Source organism: Cheilinus undulatus, linkage group 1 (assembly GCF_018320785.1).
Source record: "Cheilinus undulatus linkage group 1, ASM1832078v1, whole genome shotgun sequence".
Lineage (NCBI taxonomy): Eukaryota > Metazoa > Chordata > Actinopteri > Labriformes > Labridae > Cheilinus > Cheilinus undulatus.
This window is the reverse complement of record NC_054865.1, coordinates 25,993,445-26,016,664: the sequence shown is the minus strand read 5'-3', so window position 1 is coordinate 26,016,664 and position 23,220 is coordinate 25,993,445. Positions and strand designations below refer to the sequence as shown.

General features: G+C 38.8%; 3 protein-coding genes across 4 annotated transcripts; 1 reads left to right on the top strand and 2 right to left on the bottom strand.

Moving 5' to 3' along the window:
- Positions 1 to 3,361: 3,361 nt before the first annotated feature.
- On the bottom strand, positions 3,362 to 6,030 carry si:dkey-148a17.6 (uncharacterized protein LOC108190685 homolog). Its single transcript, XM_041789309.1, has one exon. It carries the CDS (start codon positions 6,013 to 6,015, stop codon positions 4,930 to 4,932), a length of 1,086 nt encoding a protein of 361 aa, XP_041645243.1. The 5' UTR covers positions 6,016 to 6,030; the 3' UTR covers positions 3,362 to 4,929.
- Positions 6,031 to 8,082: 2,052 nt separating this feature from the next.
- LOC121503428 (leukotriene B4 receptor 1-like) lies at positions 8,083 to 9,096 on the bottom strand. Its single transcript, XM_041777879.1, has one exon. It carries the CDS (start codon positions 9,094 to 9,096, stop codon positions 8,083 to 8,085), a length of 1,014 nt encoding a protein of 337 aa, XP_041633813.1.
- Positions 9,097 to 11,870: 2,774 nt separating this feature from the next.
- On the top strand, positions 11,871 to 21,955 carry LOC121510057 (E3 ubiquitin-protein ligase AMFR-like). 2 transcript variants are annotated; one of them, XM_041787955.1, is made up of 14 exons: positions 11,871 to 12,035; positions 12,588 to 12,911; positions 13,022 to 13,114; positions 13,214 to 13,378; positions 15,175 to 15,327; positions 15,999 to 16,039; positions 16,524 to 16,656; positions 16,740 to 16,873; positions 17,020 to 17,130; positions 17,508 to 17,698; positions 17,789 to 17,892; positions 19,085 to 19,219; positions 19,396 to 19,586; positions 19,955 to 21,955. In XM_041787955.1, exons 2-14 carry the CDS (start codon positions 12,657 to 12,659, stop codon positions 20,109 to 20,111), a joined length of 1,863 nt encoding a protein of 620 aa, XP_041643889.1. In that variant the 5' UTR covers positions 11,871 to 12,035; positions 12,588 to 12,656; the 3' UTR covers positions 20,112 to 21,955. The 2 variants fall into 2 exon arrangements, with proteins under 2 accessions (XP_041643889.1, XP_041643880.1); XM_041787946.1 differs by having other exon boundaries at positions 17,508 to 17,892.
- Positions 21,956 to 23,220: the final 1,265 nt, after the last annotated feature.

The window sequence follows — 23,220 nt, the reverse complement described above, 5'->3', positions numbered from 1 at the left end:
CTGTGTGGTAGTGGGAAGTTTTAGATTAAATGTGTATGTTTTCTTTGATGGTGAGTGACCTAGTTGTGTCACAGGTTAATGCTATTTTGGTCAAACGGTTGATGGGAAAAGAGGAATGAGAGAAGCACAGACACATTTATAAACAGAACTGCAATTCAAAGAGAAAAAAAGAAAAAAAATACAATTGAGAGTTTTCAATAACTTCACAGGTCCTTACTGGCCTGCTGAAGTTTTCACCAGTCCTTGGCCTGGTTCCCAGAATGCCTTGTTTTGTTGCTGCTGACACTCCCAGCTTTGCTCGCTATGGGCCAGCAGACTGAAGTGAATGTAAGGCTTTCGTCTCTTCACTTCCTTTCATTGCTTTAAATCCCCCAATGTCATGAGTCATACTCACTGTCTCTTTACTTATCTGGACTCATTCTCTCCATCTGAACCAGTCTGATTAGTTTGGGGACACAGTGGGGAACACTTGAGCTGAAATCCAAGACACATCATGATGTTTAAAAACTCAGTAAAGAACATTTGTCTCCATGACATCTCATAGAAGGCATGCTTGTACATGTAGTCTAACTGTGGCACAAAATAACTAGATGATTATCTCAACAGGTGCAATTGATTCAAAAGAAAAAGTGCAATTTGACTTCAACCTGTTAGAGCCAGCACAAATGACTGTGCCAACTACAGTGAGAGTGTTTGTGCGGGTCATTTACCGGGCCAAGGGAAAAAAGTGTGTCATAATACTTCTAGTGGACTTCAGGGATAAATATGACCTTTAGCTATAAGTGTTTTCAGGATTTGCTTTTTTCATCAGCAAGTTCAAAAAGAATTTCAAACCCAAACCTTGACCCCTGGTTGTTGCAGAGGCTAAACATTCTAGTATATGTGCCCTCTAAAGTGCTTGTTCAATGGACTTTTCCTTTTGGAAGAACATTCAACATCATAACAGGAAACACTTTTACTGTGCATTGCCTCATCAAACTCTCATGCTCCTGTCATTAATTCTTTAGTAAAATGATGACAGCAACACTTGTGCAACCCAGTTGCAAAACTCTTTGTTCATTTCTGTCACCAAATGTTACTGTATATTGAAATGGGGAAGAGAAGTTCCAGGTGCTCCATGTGCTGGTTGTTATTCTGCTGCATGAGAATTTGGATCCTGGGGAGCTAGTCTCTTTGGATCTTTTTAAAAATGTATTTAAGGTGTTGGAGGAAAGTATATCAGGTTTGAAAGCTGTTAATGACTTTGTGCTATGACCCAAAATTTGTTTGAGCTGTGCTTTGTTTGTGTTGTGTTTATGTCTGTAACTGTTAAACTGTGTTGTTGCCTATATTTGCCAGGACATTCCTTTAAGAGAGATTCTTACTGTCAGTGAGGCTTTCCTGAATAGATAAATGGATAATGGATAAAATAAACATATAAAAATGAATAAAAATAAAAATTCTATAGTTCCAAGGATGGCAGAATCCCATATTTTTGTAAAGATTAGACTTAAAGCTCTTGTGTCTTATGACACATTTAATTTACCCTCTACCTTTACAAGCATTCTAGGGCCAGCTGCTGAGAAACATCCCCACAGCATGATGCTGCCATCACTGTGCTTCACCATGGGGATTATGTTTTTTTTTTTTCGTGGTGTACAGTGTTTGGTGTATGACAAACAGAGCATCTTGTCTGATGGGCAAAAAGCACCATTTCAGTCTCATCGAACCAAAGAGTTTTCCTCCATTTGACCATAGAGTCTCCATTGTGCCTTTTGGTGAGCTCCAGTTGAGGTTTAATGAGTTTTCTTCAACAGTGGCTTTCTCTTTGCCACTCTCCCATAAAGCTTTGACCGGTGAAGAAACCAGGAGTTGTTGTATGTGGAGTCTCTCCCATCTCAGATGCTGAAGCTCATTCAGAGTAGTCATAGGTGTCTTGGTGGCCTCTCTTTCTGGTCTCCTTCTTGCACGGTCCCTCCGTTTGTGAGGACGGCGTCATCTAGACAGATTTATACATGTGTCATATTTCTTCCATTTCTTGATGATGGATTTCACTGAACTCTGGGGCACGTTCAGTGTCTTGGAAATATGTTTGTATTCATCCCCTGACTTATACTTTTTGATAACCTTTTCTCTGAGTTTCTTGAGGTGTTCTTTTGTCTTCATGGTGCAGAGGTAGCCAGGAATACTGATGAAACAGTGACTGGACCTTCCAGACACAGTTGTCTTTATACTACAATCACTTGAGATGCATTCACTGCATTCAGGTGATCCCCATTTCACTAATTGTGAGACTACTAGCACCAATTGGTGGGAACCTTGTTGCATTAGATCAGTCACTTTAAAGTGGGTGAATATTAATACAATCACTTATGTTACTTTGCATATTTTTGTTAAATTGACATTACAATGTATAAATCTTTTTTCACCTCGACATTAAATATTTAATGTAATTAACTAATTTATAACATCGGCAAAAAGGTAAGAAATCTAAGGGGTAATTATTTTTACGGGTACTGTATGAGGGTCCAGTATTGGCACACTGTATGTTTATGCATGAGGTTAGATATGCGTGTACTTCACAGCTGACATTGTTTCACACATACGCACTGCTTCCTCATACTTTGAGAAAAAGTATAGCATGTCTCAGGGTCAGCTGTGTTTTCTTGTGCTGCCTTGTCTGACACATTTTTGTGGCACCCTTTGCTCTCTATAATTTTCCACTGTCACAGTTAAAATAATCCTGACTAACCACTGTTCAGAGGCTCCAGAGAGGTGACGAGTGCTGTCACAGTAGGTTTAATCATACTATAGTGCATGTCTCAGTGAGACATCTTACCATAGTCAACTCAGCATACAAATGACTATGAAATAATCTGAAGTATTGATGTACTAATTTACTCCAGTTCTTTTAACTGAGTCTTGTTTTTTTAACCACTCCAACAAATATGCTGTTGATGCTTTTTAACCTCAGTGTCCACAGACATGATCATTCCCTGGTTAGACGTGTAAAAAATATACACCAGTTAAACTTTTTTTTTTTTTTTTTTTTTTTTTTGCATATTTTCTTTTCTTTTAGCCTTTTGGTTTGTCTTAGCTCCATTTGCATCTGCTGTGCTGTGCAGAGAGGTAATATCTGAAGTAAAATTTCACTAATAAGGCTCAACAACTACGGTTAAATAAAAGGTAGAAAATCACATATTCAATCATAACATTCATTCAGATAAAACCCTTCAATTAATGACCCAAATCCCAAACAAATAGTATGAAAATATACATTTATTATGAAATAGCCACACTGAGGTGACGCCCCTTTGAGAAACACATGCTGTCAACTGTAATGGCATCTGGCAAGGCCACCCATAAGGGGGATAAAAGGGAGAGCTTTCTGGGGCTCAGCCAAACTGGGGACGGATGTGGAGTCTGCAAATCCCAGTCCACTGTAAAGTTAAACTGTGATGACAATAATTGATTTTTAACCTGAATAGTAACCACTCATATCAAAGCAACAAAACATGAATTTTATTTATTAATGCTGTAGTACAAATAAGGCCTTTTTCAACCCCCTTTTCTTAAAACAGTATTACTTTTTTATTGGTAAAGTTAACAGTCTGGATGGGTGCACAGAACTAAACCATTTGGAAAGTAATGTTAGACTCCAAAGATAGGCCATGATGTGCACAAATGTCAGGGTAACAGAAAATAAAACAGAAAAACTGAGACAGCTTTAATGGTAATTAATTGCATAATTTTGAAAAGGGGCAAAAATAATTTGAAAAGTAGCACAAATGGGCAAAAAGCAGAAAAATGGGCATGAAGTAGCAAAAATGGGTGGGAAAGTGAAGAAAAGCAGTCAAACGTAGCACAAATAATTGATTTCAACATCAGAACCCAGTAATAGTTCAATACTTTTCAGGTCCAAAATGAGGTGACTGTTAGCCAGGACGCTAGCACCAATTCAACACATGCATTGATATCATCAGTAGATCACAACTGGGGGGGGGGTCATTCACTCGGTTTTTTATGGGCCTGGCCAATATTGTGGGCAGCCATGGCAGCTGGTGCAACACAATTTGCATTATCATGAAAACACACAAACTTAATTTGCTATTGAAAGAATATATTTCAAATTTCTGGTTGGTGATTTAATTTTGTAATATCCCTAGAGAAGCTGACGTTGAATTATCTCACTTTAAAGTGCTGGCTTAAGTTTTATGAGACTGTGACAAACACAGACACGATTCCTCTTTTTGTTGGGAAACATGCAGTTTTTCATTTTGCAATCTTTTCTGGAAGAGGAAGTACTGACTGTTGTCTGAAGTGGGACACCAGGACAATTTTAAGCTCATTTGCCATGAGGATGATTCATTCAAAATGATTGTTAATTCCTTATTATATCAGAGACAAAGACAAAAAAATCAGGTGAATTGAACACAAGTTTTGTCATTAGTTTACTTCACATCTTGAGACTGTATCTTAAATGTTTCTGTTTTCTAAAGAAAAAAATACAGTACAAGATTAGGGCAATGTTCTCTCTTTCAAAAGAGTAAAATTCAAGAAGTGGTATGTAACCACAGAATAACCCAATGTAAACCTGGAGAGCCCATATTTATCATGTTCCCACACTAAGGAAGATTTTCTTTAACAAAATAGCATTGTCAGCAAACATGGTGAAAATATCTGACAAAGCTGAAACAAGTCTTATGTGTAAATAATACATTGTACAGTTTATGATACTGTAGTTAAGAAATGTATATACATTATATACATTTTAAATATGTCTTCACAAACTATGTAATCTTGAGGAAAAATATAAACCAGCTCATTTACAGAATAGCACAATTGGATCACACTGGATCTTCATCTCTTTCATTCCAGACAAAGTTTACTTCTAAAGATAATTTACATACTTATATTTTCCAGAGACGAACAATGTGACAGGTTTCACCATCAGGATGGATGATTTTCACACATATTTACCAAAATGTCCATTTGATCTTTTGATGCAGACACACACTGGGAGCTGTTGGTCTGGTTGCTGTGCCTCTTGGACACAAAGGACAACTCTCTGTTGCCCTCACCTGGGGAGGTACTGGAGATGTGGCGGAAGAGCTTCTGGATGCCTGTGTCTCTCAGGGAACTCCTAAAGGAGCGTGCTGCGAACATGTACAGGATGGGGTTGATGGTGCTGCTGATGAAGGCCATGGCCCCAGCAATGAAGGTCATGGTTGTCCTGGCATCCTCCAGGTTAGTGGCTGCATCGGGGAAGTTGCCTCCCATGGCTAGGATGATGAGTGATAGGATATTTCCTATGTGATGAGGTGTCCAACAGATGGCAAACACCACCACCACGCTAGCAATCAGGACAGTGGACTTGCGCTTGGACTTGAAGGTCATCTGAGTGATTCGGCTGCAAAGGCAGCCATAGCAGACCACCAGGATTGTGAGGGGTATTACGTAGCCCACCAGCGTCTCCAGCAGCACACACACCAGCTCCTGGGTCACAGAAGTGTAAAGCCGGTACAGACAGTGCTCCTCATCTGAATCCTTATCTACCACTTGAGTCGGGATGATAGGAATGCTGAACAAGAAAGCTGCAGTCCACAGAGCCAGCAGAACCTTGTTCAGAGCCTTTTTCTGCTTCCAGCCAGCTGAGGCAAAGGGATAACGCACAGCCAGAAAGCGCTCTACACTCATGAGGGTGATGAGGAAAACACTACTGTACATACAGGCGTTGATCACGAACACAATGGCTTTACACCAGGCTTCTCCAAACACCCAGTAGTTTGCCAGGGAGTAGATCCACAGAGGGAGGGTGATGAGGACCAGCAGATCAGCAACAGCCAGGTGCAGGATGAGCACCACGGTGTGAGATCGCTTCTTGACATGTCTCAGGATAGTCCAAATCACCAGCAGGTTCCCTGGAGCTCCTACGAGGAAGGACAGGCCCAGGATCACACAAGCCACAGCTGTCCCACCTTTAAACTCCTCTGGAGCCATTTCCTCTGTGGAGGACAGCTCAAGGGAGAGGTTCATGGTGCAAGTGTGTATGTGCTGATGGTGGTGTCTGAAAAAGAGAAACAAACTGCTGCTCAAGCAACTCTTCACTTCCCTATAAGAATAGACAGGACAGGAAAGGGGTTTCCTCACAGGGCTATTAGAGAAACAGCGCAGTGACTCATGCATGCGTCATGAGGTCACGAATCAGGGTATTAAAAGAAATTGTGGTCAAAGTGATTTCGAAAAACAATTAAAATTAGTTGGAAGAAATAATTTCAGAAAAGAAATGATCTCAGTCTCTCCACCTCAGAGATATTTTCCTGTAAGAGGTATAAAGTCCAGCTGGTCAACTAAAAGCTACAATAATTGAGCAAATCAATATTTTTATTCAGATCAGGAACAATGATATATATAAATATATATGAATGATAGATTTCAAACTTAATGACTCGGCATATTAAATTAGCAACCATTTTTCTCCAGTTCATTCTTGAATAGGAAGCTAATTATTCATACTGCTGTGTTTCATGTTGCAAGTGGGTCAAAAGTATGGAAGCCAGAAAAATAGCAAACTGCCTCCAAATCAATTAGTGACTGAATGGACAAACGATGGAGTAATCTCGAGAAATTTCCACCAAGGGACAGCATATTTGTTAGCATTGGCTACTGTTGAAAGCATTTGTCTAGCTACTACTTACCACTAAAAAGGAAAGCTCCAATGTTTTCTTCAAGGCTAAAATAAATGAGCCAAAGGTGTTTACTGACAGTAACACTTTACTTAAGAATAAAGTTTTGCTTTGTATCAGGTAAGACAGTCAAACAGCAGGCTAATGCTAGCTTGTTGTTGTTCTAGCAGGTAGCTTGGTCAACTGCTAACTGCTGTCATCCACTCTGAGACAAGAAAGGTAGGGCACTTTTCTTCTGTCAGACTTATAAATGTACCAAAGAAGCTTATATGCATGTAGACTTAAGTTACCATTTCTCTGTCTTAAAATGGTATCACATGAACAGTAACAGCCTAGTAGCTGAACACTAACAAAAGGGGTCAAAAGTTAATATAAAGATAACCAAAGGGTCAGGGTACCAGTATAATTCATGAAGCTGGCCATTTTCTTGATCTTACAGTCAAATGCCCTTTCAAAATAAATTATACTTTGGTACCCTGACCCTGAAACCCTTTTGCAAAGCTTGAAACACACTAACATTACCAAAACATTGTTAAATTTCAAAAAACAAATTTACATTAGCAGAACACTTTTACAAATGACAGAAAAGTAATGTTTACAAAAAAACGTACGAAGTCCAATCTAAAGTCACAAAGTCTGAAACACTTTAACATAATATGAAACAAAATTTAAAAAGTCCAATACAAAAAAGAGTCTGAAACACTTTTACAAAACTTGCAACAAATTTACAAAGTCTGACACAAAATTTCAAAGTCATAAATACTTTACAAAACTTAAAACAAATTTATGAGTCCTATACAAAATTGCAAAGTCTGAAACACTTTTACAAAACTTGAAACTTTGGTGACTTACCGCACTTGGTACATTCACTTTCTGTAAGATATAGTTGTTTGTAAATTTGTTTCAGAAATTGTAAAAATCTTCTGAAACTTGTAAATTTGTCTCAGTTTCTTTTTTGTGTAAATTTGTTTTGTAGAATGTAAATTAGTATTTTATCTAATGTTATTTATCTTTTGATGTTTTTATGAAATGTAAAAATATTTTCTGTAAATGTGTTGCAATTTTTGGTAATTTTGTGTTGGAGTTTTTGTACATTTGCTTTGTTAAATGTTAATTTGTGTTGTCATTTGTAAAAGTGTTTTGCTAATGTCAATCTGTTTTATGTAATTAAAAAAAGTTTTGGTAAATGTATATTTGTTTCAAGCGTTGTAAAAGTGTTTTCTAGAATTTGTAATTTTGTATTGCACTTCCAGGAAACTGTGAGGTTGATATGAATGACAATTACTATGCCAGGCTACTTTTTTTTTTTTTGGCCTTCTTTGTTCATCACATGGTCCCTCTGGATTAAGTTCAGTCCTTTAAGAAACTGCTATAGACAATTGTCATATCCTCCCATCGTCATGGTTTCAGTGATACTTCACACAGAGTTAGACATCAGCTCTATCTGGGTATCTACTGCCCTCTGGCTACTCTGATGTTGTACTACCAACTCCCTGAGTCTAGTGGTGTGAGTGACCATTTCCTGGAACAGGCGGACCAGTCGGGACTCCTCAAGACCTCCTTGTAAGTTCTTTGCGAAGAAGGCGTATAACACAGGATTTACTGAGCTGCTGATGAAAACGAGGGCTCCTGAGCTAAAAACCAGTCCCTCTGGCACACAGCCAGGCTCTGTGTCTGACCTAAAGATGCAGGACAGATCAATGATATTGATGACATGGTAAGGCAACCAGCACAGAATAAAAGCTATCACCACAGAGTGCACAAGGCGCATGGATTTCTGTCTGGAGTTGAAGCTCATTTTCCTGAGCTGGGCAGCTACTAGACAGTAACTGATGCTCAGAATGATAAAAGGCACTACAAAGCCTACGATGGTCTGCAGACAAAACAAGACGATTACTTGAGTGTCAGAGCTGAATTCTTTGAGGAAACACGGCTCCGCTCCATCATTTCCAGGGCTGGTCAGTAAAGAGGTCCCTCCTAGAAACATAGCGAGAATCCACAAAAGTAAAATACATCCATTTGTCACACTCTTGATCTTCCAGCGCATCATAGCAAATGGATGACAGATGGCTAAATAGCGCTCCACACTCATCAGGGTGATAAAGAAGATGCTGCTGAACATGCATACATGAACAACATAAACAATTGCCTTGCAGAGAACCTCTCCAAACACCCAAGATTGTACCAGGGAGTAGATCCACAGAGGGAGGGTGATGAGAACCAGCAGGTCAGCAACAGCCAGGTGCAGGATAAGCACCACGGTGTGGGAACGCTGCTTGATGTATCTCAGGATAGTCCAGATCACCAGCAGGTTCCCTGGAGCTCCTACCAGGAAAGACAGGCCCAGGATCACACAAGCCACAGCTGTCCCACTTTCAAATCCATCAGAGAACATTATGTCCAATGAAGACTGCTCTGTTGAGCTGATCATTGTGAGTGTGTGCTGACCGTGGAGTCTGTTTAAGAAGTATAACAGCACTGCACAAGCCGGTTTTCACTTCCCTCATAGGTTTCTAACAAGACAATTAGAGTCGTGACTTTGGACGACTCTAGACGTGATCATAGGTCAAGTAAGACACAAGGTAAATGCACTATAGACAACCGGTCCACTTCTTAGTCATCATACTTTTGGTTTCTGTTCTGGTTTTACACGCCACTTTGTAACATTTGAAGAATCTATATGTTGCATGTTTGCATGACAAAGAAATGTCAACAATCTTCATGCTTCCTTTTTACAGAAGAAATGTCTGACCTCAAATGTCCTATTTCCTAAGAAGTCTGGCCCTACTTTTGTAGTTTTGTGAATGTTGACATCCAGAATTTTGTTAATTATAACCGTAGCTCAAGACTGTCAGTGACAAACTGTTTTACTGTTTTTTTCTTTATGATAAATAAACACATTAAAATGTATCAAGAGACTGTACCTGCTGAGTAAAAGTCATGATGAAACTGTAGTCTTGTCTTTCTTTCTCAAAACATATGCCTTTTTCTTGCCACAGGCTGCCATATTCACTGAAAATACCAAAAACCACCAGTAATGAAGAAATGTATCATTAATTAAAAAGGAAAAAAAGTGATGGACTGTCTAATGCAACAGTACACATGAGCTGAAAGGAGTATAAGCATTAGTCCCATACATGTTTCAGATAAATGATTGAATTTTTACTAATGTACTAAATAAAAGTAAAGATAGTATCATAATACTCCCACACTCCAGAAAAACATGCTCCCACACACCTTAACTTTGGACGCTGTCAGTTCTATCTACTGCATGGATAGGAACCATTTATGGAGTTAATTATTACCTTACCCTGTCCTGTATTGATATGGGCAGAACTGATACAGACAGAGCAGTGTTTAGTATGTCTCCTATAAAATGACTCCTATAATCTAACTTCTGAAACAGTCAGATCCAACTCTGACTGGTCAAGAGGTACTCATGAGTGCTGATACAGAGTACAACATCTGGGCAGAGGTGGAATAGTACATGACTACTGTAATTAAAATGAAAAAGTACAGTTACTCTGGTTAAAATGTACTAAATGTACTAAGTAAAAGTACTGGTTTATAAAACTACTCAAGTAAAAGTAAAAAGCATGATTAAAGTTTACTTTGAATACTGGGTAGATACTGGTCTTTCTTTATCGGCAAGAACAAGAGAACAGATCACCAACTAGGTTGTTCATGGTCACACCTCTATCATAAAGGTAAATACACAGCAAAACTGAGAGTGGTAAACTCATATAGAGATCAATTCAATACTATAAAAGTGTCTAAATTTATCTGTTTAGTGTTAGATATTTTACAATATGACGGAGCTAAAGTTACTCTTGAAAATCTTTGGCAAGGTGGTACTCCTCTGGCAAGAACTAAGCAGAAAGACAACTCTAACGCTAACTCAGTCAATAACTTCACTCAGAGTTCACTCCAGTTTTTACTGAGTCCAACAGCTGTTTTGGGATGTGATGTGGAATCATTTCCTCGCTTTGTGCTACTGTTTGGTAAAAAAAAAAAAAATAGAAAAAATGCAAGGTGACTGCACTCAAGTAAAAGTACCATTACTCTGGGTAAAACTTACTTAAAGAGGGGGTATTATGCCTTTTTTCAAGGCTTTTCACCATCTCCCTGATACCCACGTAGTAGCTTTACATGGTTTACAGCTCAAAAAACTCCTCATGGTTCTCACACTGGTGTCCTGAAAACCCTTATTTTAACCTCCGTCTGAAACGCTTTGTTTTCGCTGCTGTCCCCCCCACCCCCGAACCTGCTTTCCTCCGATTGGCCGATTTTCCGGAGGCTGGCCGGTGGCAGCATGGATATCAAGAGTATCCATATCTATGGGAAGCAGGACTCAGTGTTTTGTGCCCGCCCCTCCAATGTGGCTATGTTTGTGGCTACTTGTAAACTTTGAATGGCCTGGTCCGACTGAGTAAAAGATGGCGAATTTTGATTACGTCCGTATGTGTTAGACCCGGAGTCTGATCCTGATAGTTTGGAGAAAGAGAGAGGGAAGAAAACCAGTAGCAGCGAAGGATAGAGCAGGATGTAAATGTTTGGTAAGTGTTTAATTACTGTGTTACTAAATGGCTAAAAGGCCTTGTGAAGGCGGTCTGTTCCGCTTTGCCAGCAGCACGAATGAACCAGTCAGGAGACCCTATTGCGATGACCTCATCAGTTCGCTTCATCGAAATCTCGTCTCGGGAAGATCTCGGAGAGATTCCCAACGAACCGTTTTCATCAGTTCACAGTCTACACTAACCCTAATTCCAAGATTACTGCCACATACATTTATCTTGCGGTTTGAAAATTTGCATACATGGAGTATGGACACCCAACATTGTGACTTTATGTTTTAAAAATCGGAAAAGTATAATACCCCCTCTTAAAGCAGAAGTAAAATTACTGATTTCTACTACTACTTCAGCTAAAAAGTACAGGATAATACTTCCCATTTACGGTAAATTGAGTAATTAGTGGCTCTACTCTTAAAAACACTAACAGCACGTTTCACTGGCGAAATAAAAGCACGCAGCTCAAAGGGCTTCATAAGATAATGATGGATGGGAAATAAAAGTAGAAAGTGGCAGCTCGAGGTAAAGTAAAAGACCACGGCAAAAGACTGTAAACTAAACATCAGAGTGTAGAAGTTTGATAGCTCCAGAAGATGGCGGTAATGAAGAAAAAAATAAGACCTCAAAGAAGGCGTAGAAGAAGACGAAGCAGCTTCTCCCTCGACTAGCTGCCTGCTCGACGAAGTAAACATGACGCTGTTGACAACTACGACGTTGTTAGCGCAGCTAAGTTAAAAGTATCACACCGGATGCAACAAAGGACGTTGTAAATACTTTTCCACAAGTCTTGTGTGAAACTGTAAGTAGTGATTTGATGTGAATCGATGCCCTGGGCTTGCTAACTGTAGCTAGCTACGTAGCTTTCAATACAGAACAAGTAGGCTCGTATTTGGTTACCTAACGTTAGCCAGGTAAACTGCTAACGTTAGGGGCGTGAACTGCTAATAGCATTAGCACTACTATACGTGTAGTATTTGTTTTTCTTTCCCCACTTCCTCACGATAATCGTGTGGTTTTATTGTTTAGTCAGAGCTTTTAGTCTTTAATAATGCCAGTCTAAATTAAAAACCGTATGTTCCCATTGTGAGGTAAGGTGAAGTTAGCCTTGCTTCAGTACTGATAGTAGTTTAGCTAACCTACTTGGTTAGGTCGTTAGCTTTCGTTTGTTTTTTTTTCTCTTTACTATGGAGGCAATCTGTAACTTTTATTGAATGTGTGATTTATTTACTTTTGAAGTCATGGTCGCATCTTTACACTTTCTTCCTATGTTATACACAGAAGCTAATGTTTAGTTTCAGCGTCAGTTTGGGATAGATTTTCAACGCCTGCTAACCTACTTCTACTCTCACAGGTTGTTTGAGTTCTTGGATCGGAACAAACACATTTTTAACAAGCTGAGAAGTGGACAATATAAACTGCAATGCCTCTGCTGTTTTTGGAGAGGTTTCCTTGGCCCAGCCTGCAGACCTACACGGCACTGAGTGTGGCTTTGCTTGCTGGCAGCATCTTCAGTGCCTACACCACTGTGACAGACCCGGGGTTTGGGGCCTTGGAAACCGAGGAAACACCAGCTCCTACTGATGTAGACCTTGAACACATAAATAATGAAATCAGTAACACAGAACTGGCAACCACAGTCTTGTGGTACCTTGTCACAGACAGTCTTTTTGTATGGGTAAGTGTCAACCAGTTAAGGACTTTGCAGTACCTCACAAGATGGCATCCTGTCAAAGATTAAGTGTCCCTTTACTCTGTTTTTTTTTTTTTTTTTTTTTTTTTAACCAGGTCTTAGTCAACACTTTCTGCTGCTCTTTGATGCTCGTAGCTAAAATGATTCAATATGTGGTCTTTGGCCCACTGAGAGTCAGCGAGAAGCAGGTGAGTCTGTGTTTACTTGTGTTGAAATGAAGAAAATGTTGGGCCTCAAGTTATTTACCCCTAATTTTGAATTTAATTACCTTTGTTTTTGGTCCCCAGCATTTAAAGGATAAATTCTGGAACTTCATCTTCTACAAGTTTATTTTCATCTTTGGCGTGTTGAATGTGCAGACTGTGGAGGAGGTGGTCATGTGGTGTTTGTGGTTCTCTGCCCTGGTTTTTCTCCATCTCATGGTGCAACTCTGCAAAGACAGATTTGAATATGTAAGTTTTAACTTTAGATACACTTCTTTTCTTCTTCTAAACTACAATAAAGCAAGATTAAAGATGAGACTATGTGAAGCAGTCCAGTAATCACAATATTTGTTTTTACATGAATCTGCTTTTGTTCTTCAAGTTCATCAAAATTTTCTCAAAGATGTTCCTCTTAAAACTGCGAAAAAAGAATGAAATTGTTGATGTTCACCTAGCCATTTTGTGATCACACAAGCTGGTAGTTTACAAACTTTCACAGGTCATATTTTTCAGGTCGTATTTGATACCAGCATATTTGGAGCATTTTAGGCTTCTGATGCATTTTGTAAAAGCTACTGAATTTATAAAAAATAAACAGGAAGACCATTTCATGGTGAATTTAACGCATTTTTTAAGTGTTAAAACTACAACTCATATCTGGATACATACACTGGAAAAAAACAGTACGGTATTATAGGGATCTGTAGAGTTGACCCAGATGTAGCTAGAATTAATTTCCTGTTTCATTGCCGTGAGAAATTGTATGTTTATACTTGATGGGACAGAATATCCCTCATTAAACCAGGGCCTTACCCTGCGTTATTTGTTGCTGTCTTGTTTCTTCATATGGAAGAGCATCAAAACAAGTTCTCAAAAAGCTCTAATTCTAAAGACATTTAAATTATGTGCTTTTAAAGTTTACAATGGAAAGATGAGTCTTCCCAGAAGTCTAAAAGCAACTGTGCTCCTTTTGGTTCTGGCCCTATTTATAGTTCCTCATACTGGCTTGTTAGTTCTACTGATACAGTTTCAGTCACAACATTGACATGTCCCTATATCAGATAGTCCTCTGCCTGTTGGGGTAAACAAAATATCAGATTTAAGCTGCTCCATGCAAGCAATGAAATTTAAAACGGGCATTAAGTTGGTATGTAGTTGGTGTTGTAATGCAGGCTGGCTTAGCATAGGAGAGGGTCATTAGTTCTTACAGTGCTCTGTGTGAATGTCCTGTGTTTTGAGGGTCTCTGTGTTCGTATTACTGTATGCCTTTGTTTCTGACTCTCATCACTGACTGTAGCTCCTGTTTTAAACTTATATTTTAAGTTGAAGTCTGTCAGTTGGTTTAAGCCCACCTGTCTTCCTTGCTGTCTCCCTTTGTAGTGGGTTCTAGCTTTGGGTTTATGAACAAACATGTAGGTCAAAACTGCTGAAGATGTATGTAAAAAGATGGTTGTCAGTGTGCTGTGAAAAACTTGGGGTGCTTGGTGCTATAAATATTGAAAATCAGTTTTATATTATAAACCATTTAATTCTGTATTGGTATCACGTCTTAATGTCTACATTGCACACTAGCAAATGAAAACTTTCAGTACATAGTATGGTTTCACCTGAACAAATACTTAGGTGGTTGTGTGCAGACTTTTGTTGTTCTGAATTTTAAAGGACAAGATTCAAGTACATTTTACTCCTGGTAACTGTTTTAGTAGCATACTAATGCAGATAGTGTTTTAAACTTTTTTTGTTATTATTGTATTTTATATGTGTGTAGTGTGTGTGTGCAAAACTTAAGCTATTCTTTGTTGTCGCCCATGTATTCAATGATGGTATTTCCTTATGAATGCTGTTTTTTTCTTTGAAGCTGTTTGATATCAACAGTTGAATGTTTAAGGGATATTCAAGTTTTTTGTCATATTTTTCAGGTGCCAGACTAAAATGTTCTGCATGATGACAGGCATTTATCGGTACTAGCTCTTGAAGGAGAAAAGAAAAAGCTCTGATATGAGAAGGGCACAATCCACTAATGATGCACATTTTATTTCCCACAGCTTTCTTTTTCTCCATCCACCCCCATGAACAGCCATGTACGAGTGCTCTGCCTGCTTGTCTCGCTGCTGTTGGACTGCTGCGGCCTGGCTGTGGTCTGTGGTCTGCTGGGAGCTTCCCATGGCATGCACACTCTCTCATTTATGGCAGCAGAGGTGAGAACCTGTAGCCACCGCTATATGGAAATGGAAGCCCACTGTGTGAAGAGGCATTTTGATTTGATTTGCACGAGTAATTTATGCTGATGCTCATGTATTTCTAGAGATTTATAGTCTTATTGGCTTACTTGCATCTTAAGAAGGGTTTGGTTAATCAGTAATGAGTTTTAGGTTTTTCTTTTTTTGCTACCAGGATACTTTTTCAAACCTTTTATAGCAGACAGTGTTACATAAAAAGCAGAGTTCAGGTCGGTACCATTAGAAGGGTTGCCATTCATTTATGTTTACAACACTGTGCTGTGACCTCAGTGTTATGCCTGCTGGCTCTCGATCATTGATTACTCAAGCCTTGGAAACATCTCTGAGGTTTTTGATTACAGCTATCCCTTTTTGATAAGAAATCAAGTCATCAGGTCCACTGTTAAAAATGGAATATCTATACTACTTATAAAGGATTATATTCATAAAAAAGAGAGGTTCAGCCTTTAAGTCATGCAAATACAGTCATATCTACACAATTTAAAGCGCAGGACATGTAAACAAACCTTTCCCATTTTTTTCAGACATCAGTTTATTTAGAACACATGTATATTTATATTTGGAATATTTCTATAATGGGAAGTAGCAAACAATAATAACATTTTTTCCTTTTTTACTTCTGTCTTCAGTGTCTGCTGGTGACAGTACGCACCGGGCATGTCATCATGCGGTAAGTCCCTGTAAAGCCTCCCTTCACATGCACAATCTGCAGCAGTCTTGATGACATTGCTGGTTCAGATTTAGATCCAGGGACTAAAGTTACATTTGCACCAGTGTGAAAGGCGTCTTTGTCCCAAGGAGGGTGGATATTATTACACAAGCAGTAGGAACAACTCTTAGCAGATACAGAAGCTTTAGTCATATATTTAAACTTGGTAGCTGCAGTCAAGACTATTTCTGTGGCTTGGCAGCAAAAGGTTGTTTTCAAAGTCTTGTGTTGTCTCTTGGGCTTAAACTTGTTCTGTGGAACCTGCAACCCAATTTCCGCTGTTTAATACTTCAGTATGAATCAAATTATTTGGCTCAGTTTTTTTGTAAATAGGGACATTTAATAGTTTTAAATTAAACAAGTCTTTAGATCCACCAATAACACCTATAAATTGTTATCTGGATTTCTATGTCTTGAATGAGCTGTCATGTATGGTCCCTTGCAGATACTCCATTCATCTTTGGGATCTGAACCATCCAGGCACCTGGGAGAGTAAGGGAACGTATGTCTACTACACAGACTTCATCATGGAGCTGGCGATGCTCTTCCTAGACCTTGTACACCATATCCATATGCTGGTAAAGCCCATGGAGAATGGCAGTATAATTTTTCTGTGTATTTGTTTGCTCCCCTTGTCCCTAACTGGTTTACTTCTCATCAGCTTTTTGGCAACATCTGGCTGTCCATGGCAAGCTTGGTTATTTTCATGCAGCTACGGTATCTCTTCCATGAGGTTCAGCGCCGTGTACGCAGACACAAGAATTACCTTCGTGTCATCAACAACATGGAGGCCAGGTGTGAAAATGTTTTGATTAAATTTTTTTCCTTTTCAAAATTATAGTTTTGAAGATCTTTTATTTCAAAGCTTGTATTTGTATTTATATTATTTATTTATAGTTTCAATAACATTTGGTACCTTCTGTAAAATTTTATCTATGCAGATTTGCTGTTGCTACCGCAGAGGAGCTGGCAGCTAATGATGATGACTGTGCCATCTGCTGGGATTCTATGCTGACAGCACGTAAACTACCCTGTGGCCATCTTTTCCACAAGTAAATATGGCCTCTCAATCAGCAGATGTTGCGTTTATACAGTATTTTGTCCATGAATTAACTGTTTGACTGTTACCAAACACCTGGGGCTTCACAGTATTGAAAAGGGATATACCAGTCTCTATTGTTCTGTTCTTCGCTGTACTGTCCTCTTTAGTCTTGAATAAGGTATTTCTGCTGTAAACGTGTCAATAGAGTAGTTCATTTGATGAAGATTTTCTTTACAGGGGAATATTTTGCTGTCTTTAAAAGACACCTGTATCAGTAAAAGTGACCTAAAGCTAAGCTGCTGTAGTCTTACTTTGAGCTTTGACTGTGAAGCTTTATACCAAGAAAAGCAGCAGAAATGTGTAAATGTTGTATCTCCTTGATTCCAGCTCTTGTTTGCGCTCATGGCTGGAGCAGGACACATCATGTCCAACATGTAGGAAATCACTGAACATTAATGGAGACGGGGGCCAGGCGAGAGGCCAGCAGCAGGGTGTGGAAGACAATGTTGGCCCAGTTGGAGCTGCAGCAGATGCTAGACCACATATCAACCAACACAATCACTTCTTCCACTTTGATGGTGAGTCTATAGGAGAAGGCTGCTTATTGTGGTGTAAAGCTACATCATATAGTGTATGTGTAAGAGTAATCATAAAACAATCTTTAACAGGGTCCCGCATTGCAAGCTGGTTGCCCAGTTTCTCAGTGGAAGTGATGCACACCACCAACATCTTGGGTATGGCACAAGCCAACAACTCCCAGCTAATGGCCATGGTGAGTCCCTGTTAACCTTTTGTTGATTTTATAGAGGATGAAACTAGGGATCCATGATATTTTCAGTATGATATCGGTATGGGCAGATATGAATATTTCTGCTGATATTTACAACCCATATTTTGACTATAAATCTGTCTATATAGGCTGTAAATATTGGCAGTATGAACAAATAAGTAAATGGAGATTTAGGCTGCATCAACAAATCTTTGTCAGTTGACGTCTTTTTCTTAATTCATCACATTTCCTAACACTTTGAAGTCTGTTTTAAGGACTTAACTTTGTTAATTCTTAAACTTTATGTTTTAAGGACTGAAGTTTTAAGTCTGAACTACATTTGAAAATTGGTATTGATGTCTGTTTCAGCCAAAATTAATTTGTAAATATCAGCATATAAAATCTTATAATATTTAAAGTACTATTGTCATTCAGATGTTTTTGCCAGATTCCTGGCAATAAAATGTTTAAATAATTTGACTACTAAGTAAAAAAAAGTCACGTGACCTGGCAGAATGTCTGTTTTGCCAGAAAAGATGTAAAGCATACACTATTGGGTCGTGCCTCTTAGGACTGCTCAGTTATGGAAAAAATTAAAATCTTTATTATTTTAATTGATAATAAGATCACACTGCCTGTACCACTTTGTGACTGAATTTCAAATGATGAAATAAATCTGTTGTGTTGCCTTAAGGTTAAGCGGAAACTGCAATAAACCCTGCAAGTTATTTTACATTCTTCCATGTCTGACTCTTTAAAACCAAAGTGGTTTCAAATGACGGAGGTTATTTTACCATTTTTAGCCTTTATCATCATCTTAATCTTTCTCTTGCTTTTCAAACTAACCTGAATATATGAAGGAGCTCCCTCATCTCTGCTCTTCACTTAACTTAAAGTGAAAAGATGTGTTAGGCGAAGGGGGAGAGCACATGCTGGTTTGTAGAGGTAGGGAGGATGTGATTTTTTTACCACACATGACAGAACCTTTCGACCAAACAAAAATACAGCATACGCCACATCAAATCTGTAAGCTCACTGATCTTGTTATCAACTTTTCATGATCCTGTAAGGCCAAAATCATAACTGAAATTGAAACTCAGTCGCCACGTACTTGTGTCTCTTTCTCTGTTTATCCAACAATTTTCAATCCATTTCTCTTTCTCTCTGTGCTCTTGGTGTACCTTGTTGTCATCAGGCCCATCAGGTTCAGGAGATGTTCCCTCAGGTGCCATCCTACCTGGTAATGCAGGACCTGCAGCTGACCCGCTCAGTGGAGGTCACCACTGATAACATCCTGGAGGGACGCATCCAGGTGCCCTTCCCCACACAGGTATTCAAGTCAATTTGGAAGTTGATATTATTGCTATTTTACTCTTCTGAAAGAACTACCTGCTTTGACTGAACTGTCAGCCTTTCCCTATCCCAGTGCCTCTTTTTTACACCAGTTACTTGCCTGTGGCTGGTCTTGAAGGTTAATACAACAATCTCTTCACATTCCCTCTTTAGGCAATTGAACGGGCCCCTATTCAGGTGAACCCTTCAGCGGATGAGCAGGCAGGGCCCAGTGGAGCAGACCAGCAGGGCCTGGGCGAGCCAGACAACATGGAGGTCAGAGGAGGTCGCTTCTCTAAATCAGCTGAGGAGAGGCAGAAAATGTTAAAGCAGAGAAAAGAGGAGATGATTCAGCAAGCACGCAGGTTAGCACACTTGATTGTAGCTCTTTTTTAAAAGCAGTTTTTTGACCTGGAGTGTTACCACACTAAATGGATTTTGCTCATCTTTGTTTGCATAAAATAGACCTGTCCACACAAAGACCAGTCTTTGAGCCAGGGCTGAACAAATAAGTGTTTAAAGGTCTTTTTTGCTTGGCTGTCAGAAAAGCTCAAAGGCTGAGTTGTAACTAGTAAGTAGTCTGTGCCACATGACAGCTTTTTTTTTTTTTTTTTTTTTTTTTTTTTTTTTAAGAAAATTATGATACCACTGTTGGTCGAGTTTCCTGGTGGTTTTTCTTATCCCCATTCTCTTGTATGTTCATGATTTACATATTGTTTATTTCTCCTTGTAGGAAATATCTGAATAAGAGTCCAGAGGACCAGGATGAGGATTTGCCTCGACTGGAGGGGGACATTGCTCCTGAATTGGACATGACTGTGCTGAGGCGTAGAACCATGGCGGCAGCTGCAGAGAGACGCATGCAAAATCAACAAGATCCAGCACCCTGAGACACAGCTGGGCTTCAGCAGGAGAATCATTATCTCAAGAGGCGCTAACAGAGCTATTTGCCCAACGCCCCTTCTTCCATTTGGTGTACAGTCAGTGGTCATCAGCACTAAAAAGAAAATATAAAAAAGCATAGCAAACATGGCCTTTGGACTGTTTTGGGCTGCCTAAATTAAGTGGGACTACTGTGAATGGCATTGGTAGTGGAGTATTTGGAGCATTATGTAAATTGTTGGGGAAAAGTCAAGAAATGCACGGTTGCGTTACCCTTTATTCATGTGCCACACATTGCAACCACCAGCTTCAGTGGGGAGTTGATATCTGCCATTATTGGAATTGGCTTATAGAAATGCATGCTTTGCATTCAGAAGAATTTTTTAAGAGAGGGCTTTGAAGGTCTCAGTACTAGGTAAAGTTTTGGGGGTCTTTTTTTCCTTTTATCATGATGTTGGGAAAGCTACATATTTTGGATGAAGAAACTCATAGGGTCTGTATCTGTGTTATTTTACAAGTTTCAACTGTGAATTACATGTAGACAAATTAACAGGTTTTTATGTCTTACTTTGGAGTAAGAGAATGTCACTTTAGTATTGTCCAGCCCTTCTGTCAAATATGAATGTTTATATCAAAGTAATGCTGCAAAACAAAGTGTTTTGGACCCTTATGGGTTTTTCTGTATTCAGTGTGTTATATCACCCATTACAGTTTGCATTTTGTTTTTTTATAAGTGGGGACATGTCATACCATGTTTTCTTATTCTGCCCCCCTCTGATGGATAGGCAAAAGAGGATGTATTACATTTTGTACATGTACAGCAAGTGTCATCCTCTCAGTCTGTCTTTAACAACCCTCTTTTACTTGTCGTTTTTGCTTGAAGAAGTATTATTTTCCACTTTGTTAAACAGTATTTTAAGGAGCTCCTCGGCCTGTCTGATATTGACCCATAATGTTTGAGTTTTTGGGTTATGTTGAAATGTTAAGAGTACAGCAGCTAGATTTGTGATAAGGAATTTGAAGATGTGTTACTGTGAATGTAAAACATTTTCAAGGTACAAGAACAAACTTAGTTGCCTTCAGCTTAACAATTCTAAATATCCAAGGCCTGAAAAACTGAAAGCCTTCCTTATTAAGGATTGAAGGTGCTTGATTTGTCTGGCCTTTGTTTATTAACATTGAGGATTGCTAATTCATAATCATACCAGTGATGAGTGTAATCATCCTATCCCCAAAGATATTCAAATAATTCATGCAGTATTCTCACAGACCCCAGACCCTTCAAACAAATGTGGTGCTGTCAAAGTTCACTGCATACGTAGCTGTTTGAGACAGATCTCTGTATACAAAATATGGAGACTGGAATTTTTCTGTTCTAGGACAGTTAGGTTGAAATGCGCATGAATCCTGTAGACAAAAGTGCTTTTGTTTCCTCCCACTGCCTCCCAAAGAGCAGCCCACAAACTTTCACTAAAAGCTGAAGTGTTGTGATCTTTATGTTTATTTTATTGCTCAAACTGTTTGGGGCTGTTGTAAGAAAAAAGGATTTAGATTTCAGATTTCACTTTTTCAAAATGCATAAAAGAAAATGGATATTTTGTTTTCCTTTTCTTTTTTCAGCTGTTATTTAACATGTTATTATCCATGATATAATTTTCACTCATGGGATCTCTTTCATAACTATTACTTATTTAATCAAAACTGAAATACGTTTTTTCAAGTGAGCTTTCCTGTATTTTGTGCCTAAATCAAGAATGGTTCAGTTATGGATAATTTCTGTAAATCTAGATTTTGTAAAATATGTTAATACAAAGACTTAATAAACAGAGCTTCTACAGCTTTTTAACAAAAACATTCATTTAATTGTTCTTGCTGACAATTGTTTTGGCATAAATTATTCATTTACAGGAAAGTCCTTTTATTGCAAAGCAGACTTGGTTAGATCTAGGTGTAGTCCCTGGAAAGGGGCCAGTGCATTACTGCATGAACTTGTAGTTCTGTGGTATTGTGATCTCTCCAGCTGCTCAGGGCCGCACTCGGCTTATCCTTTGATAATGCATCCAGAGGGTGAGGGTGCGCACTGTGCACCAACAGTTGGAGCACAATGCTGAAGACAGAGTATGTGGAATATAGGGGGGTTGAGCTCTCCTAAAGCTCTGATGCTAGAATGTCCCTGCAAGCATACAAGTGCTTGACATCAGGGCTGACTTATTTGTGAGCCCTCTGATTATAGCCATCTCCAATAAGTCAATTCTTTGCAAGCACTGGTAATATTGGCCAACAATTATTTAAAATGAGGGTCCCTTGAAAACAAGGTTATTCATCTCAAGAGGCTGTCTCGTCAATCAGTTTGAAATTTTATTCCCTGGAAGTTCGTGATGTGGCAGAAACGTGTAGGGAAAATGGAGTAAAATGTTAGAAAATGAATTACTTATGACAGTGATTGAAAATATAACATTTTGATTTGTGTTTTTTTTTTTTCATTTCATTTAAAAAACATCCACACCGATCTAGCCAATTAGAACTGAGCAGCTGCTTTTAATGGCCCTGCTTTGATAAAAAAAAAAAAAAAAAATCAATTATTTTCTAGAATTGCCCACATAATGTTTAAAGAAATTAAGGAGTTTCTACCAGAGGCTGATGCTGAGGAGGTACCTTGTCATGGAAATATTTTGGAACCCCTGAATACGATAGTTTTTCATTATCTTTACACATATTTATGCTCTTTCAACAATCAACATTAATGCAAAAATTCTCTAAGTTGAGGGATTATAACAAAGGCAACTCTTTCACACACACCTGTTCTCTCACCTATGTGTATAATCCTCTCAGCAAGCAGGATCAACCATGTAGAAGAACTGCAGGTGATGAATCATTCCTGTTATCTTCCTTTAGTAAAGGTTCTAGGAGAAGAGAATTCTGTTAAATATACAGTATATTAGAGGAAGGAATACTATTTGGGTATGTTTATTTCATTCAATCAAACAAAACAATTCATATCCAATGTAAAATCTTTGAATGACTAGGAACAGAAAGAGGCACACGTGGGCTACCGGTTTAAGGTGCACTCCATGTACACTGTCGGCCCATGTTCGAATTTGCATGTCACTCCCCAGC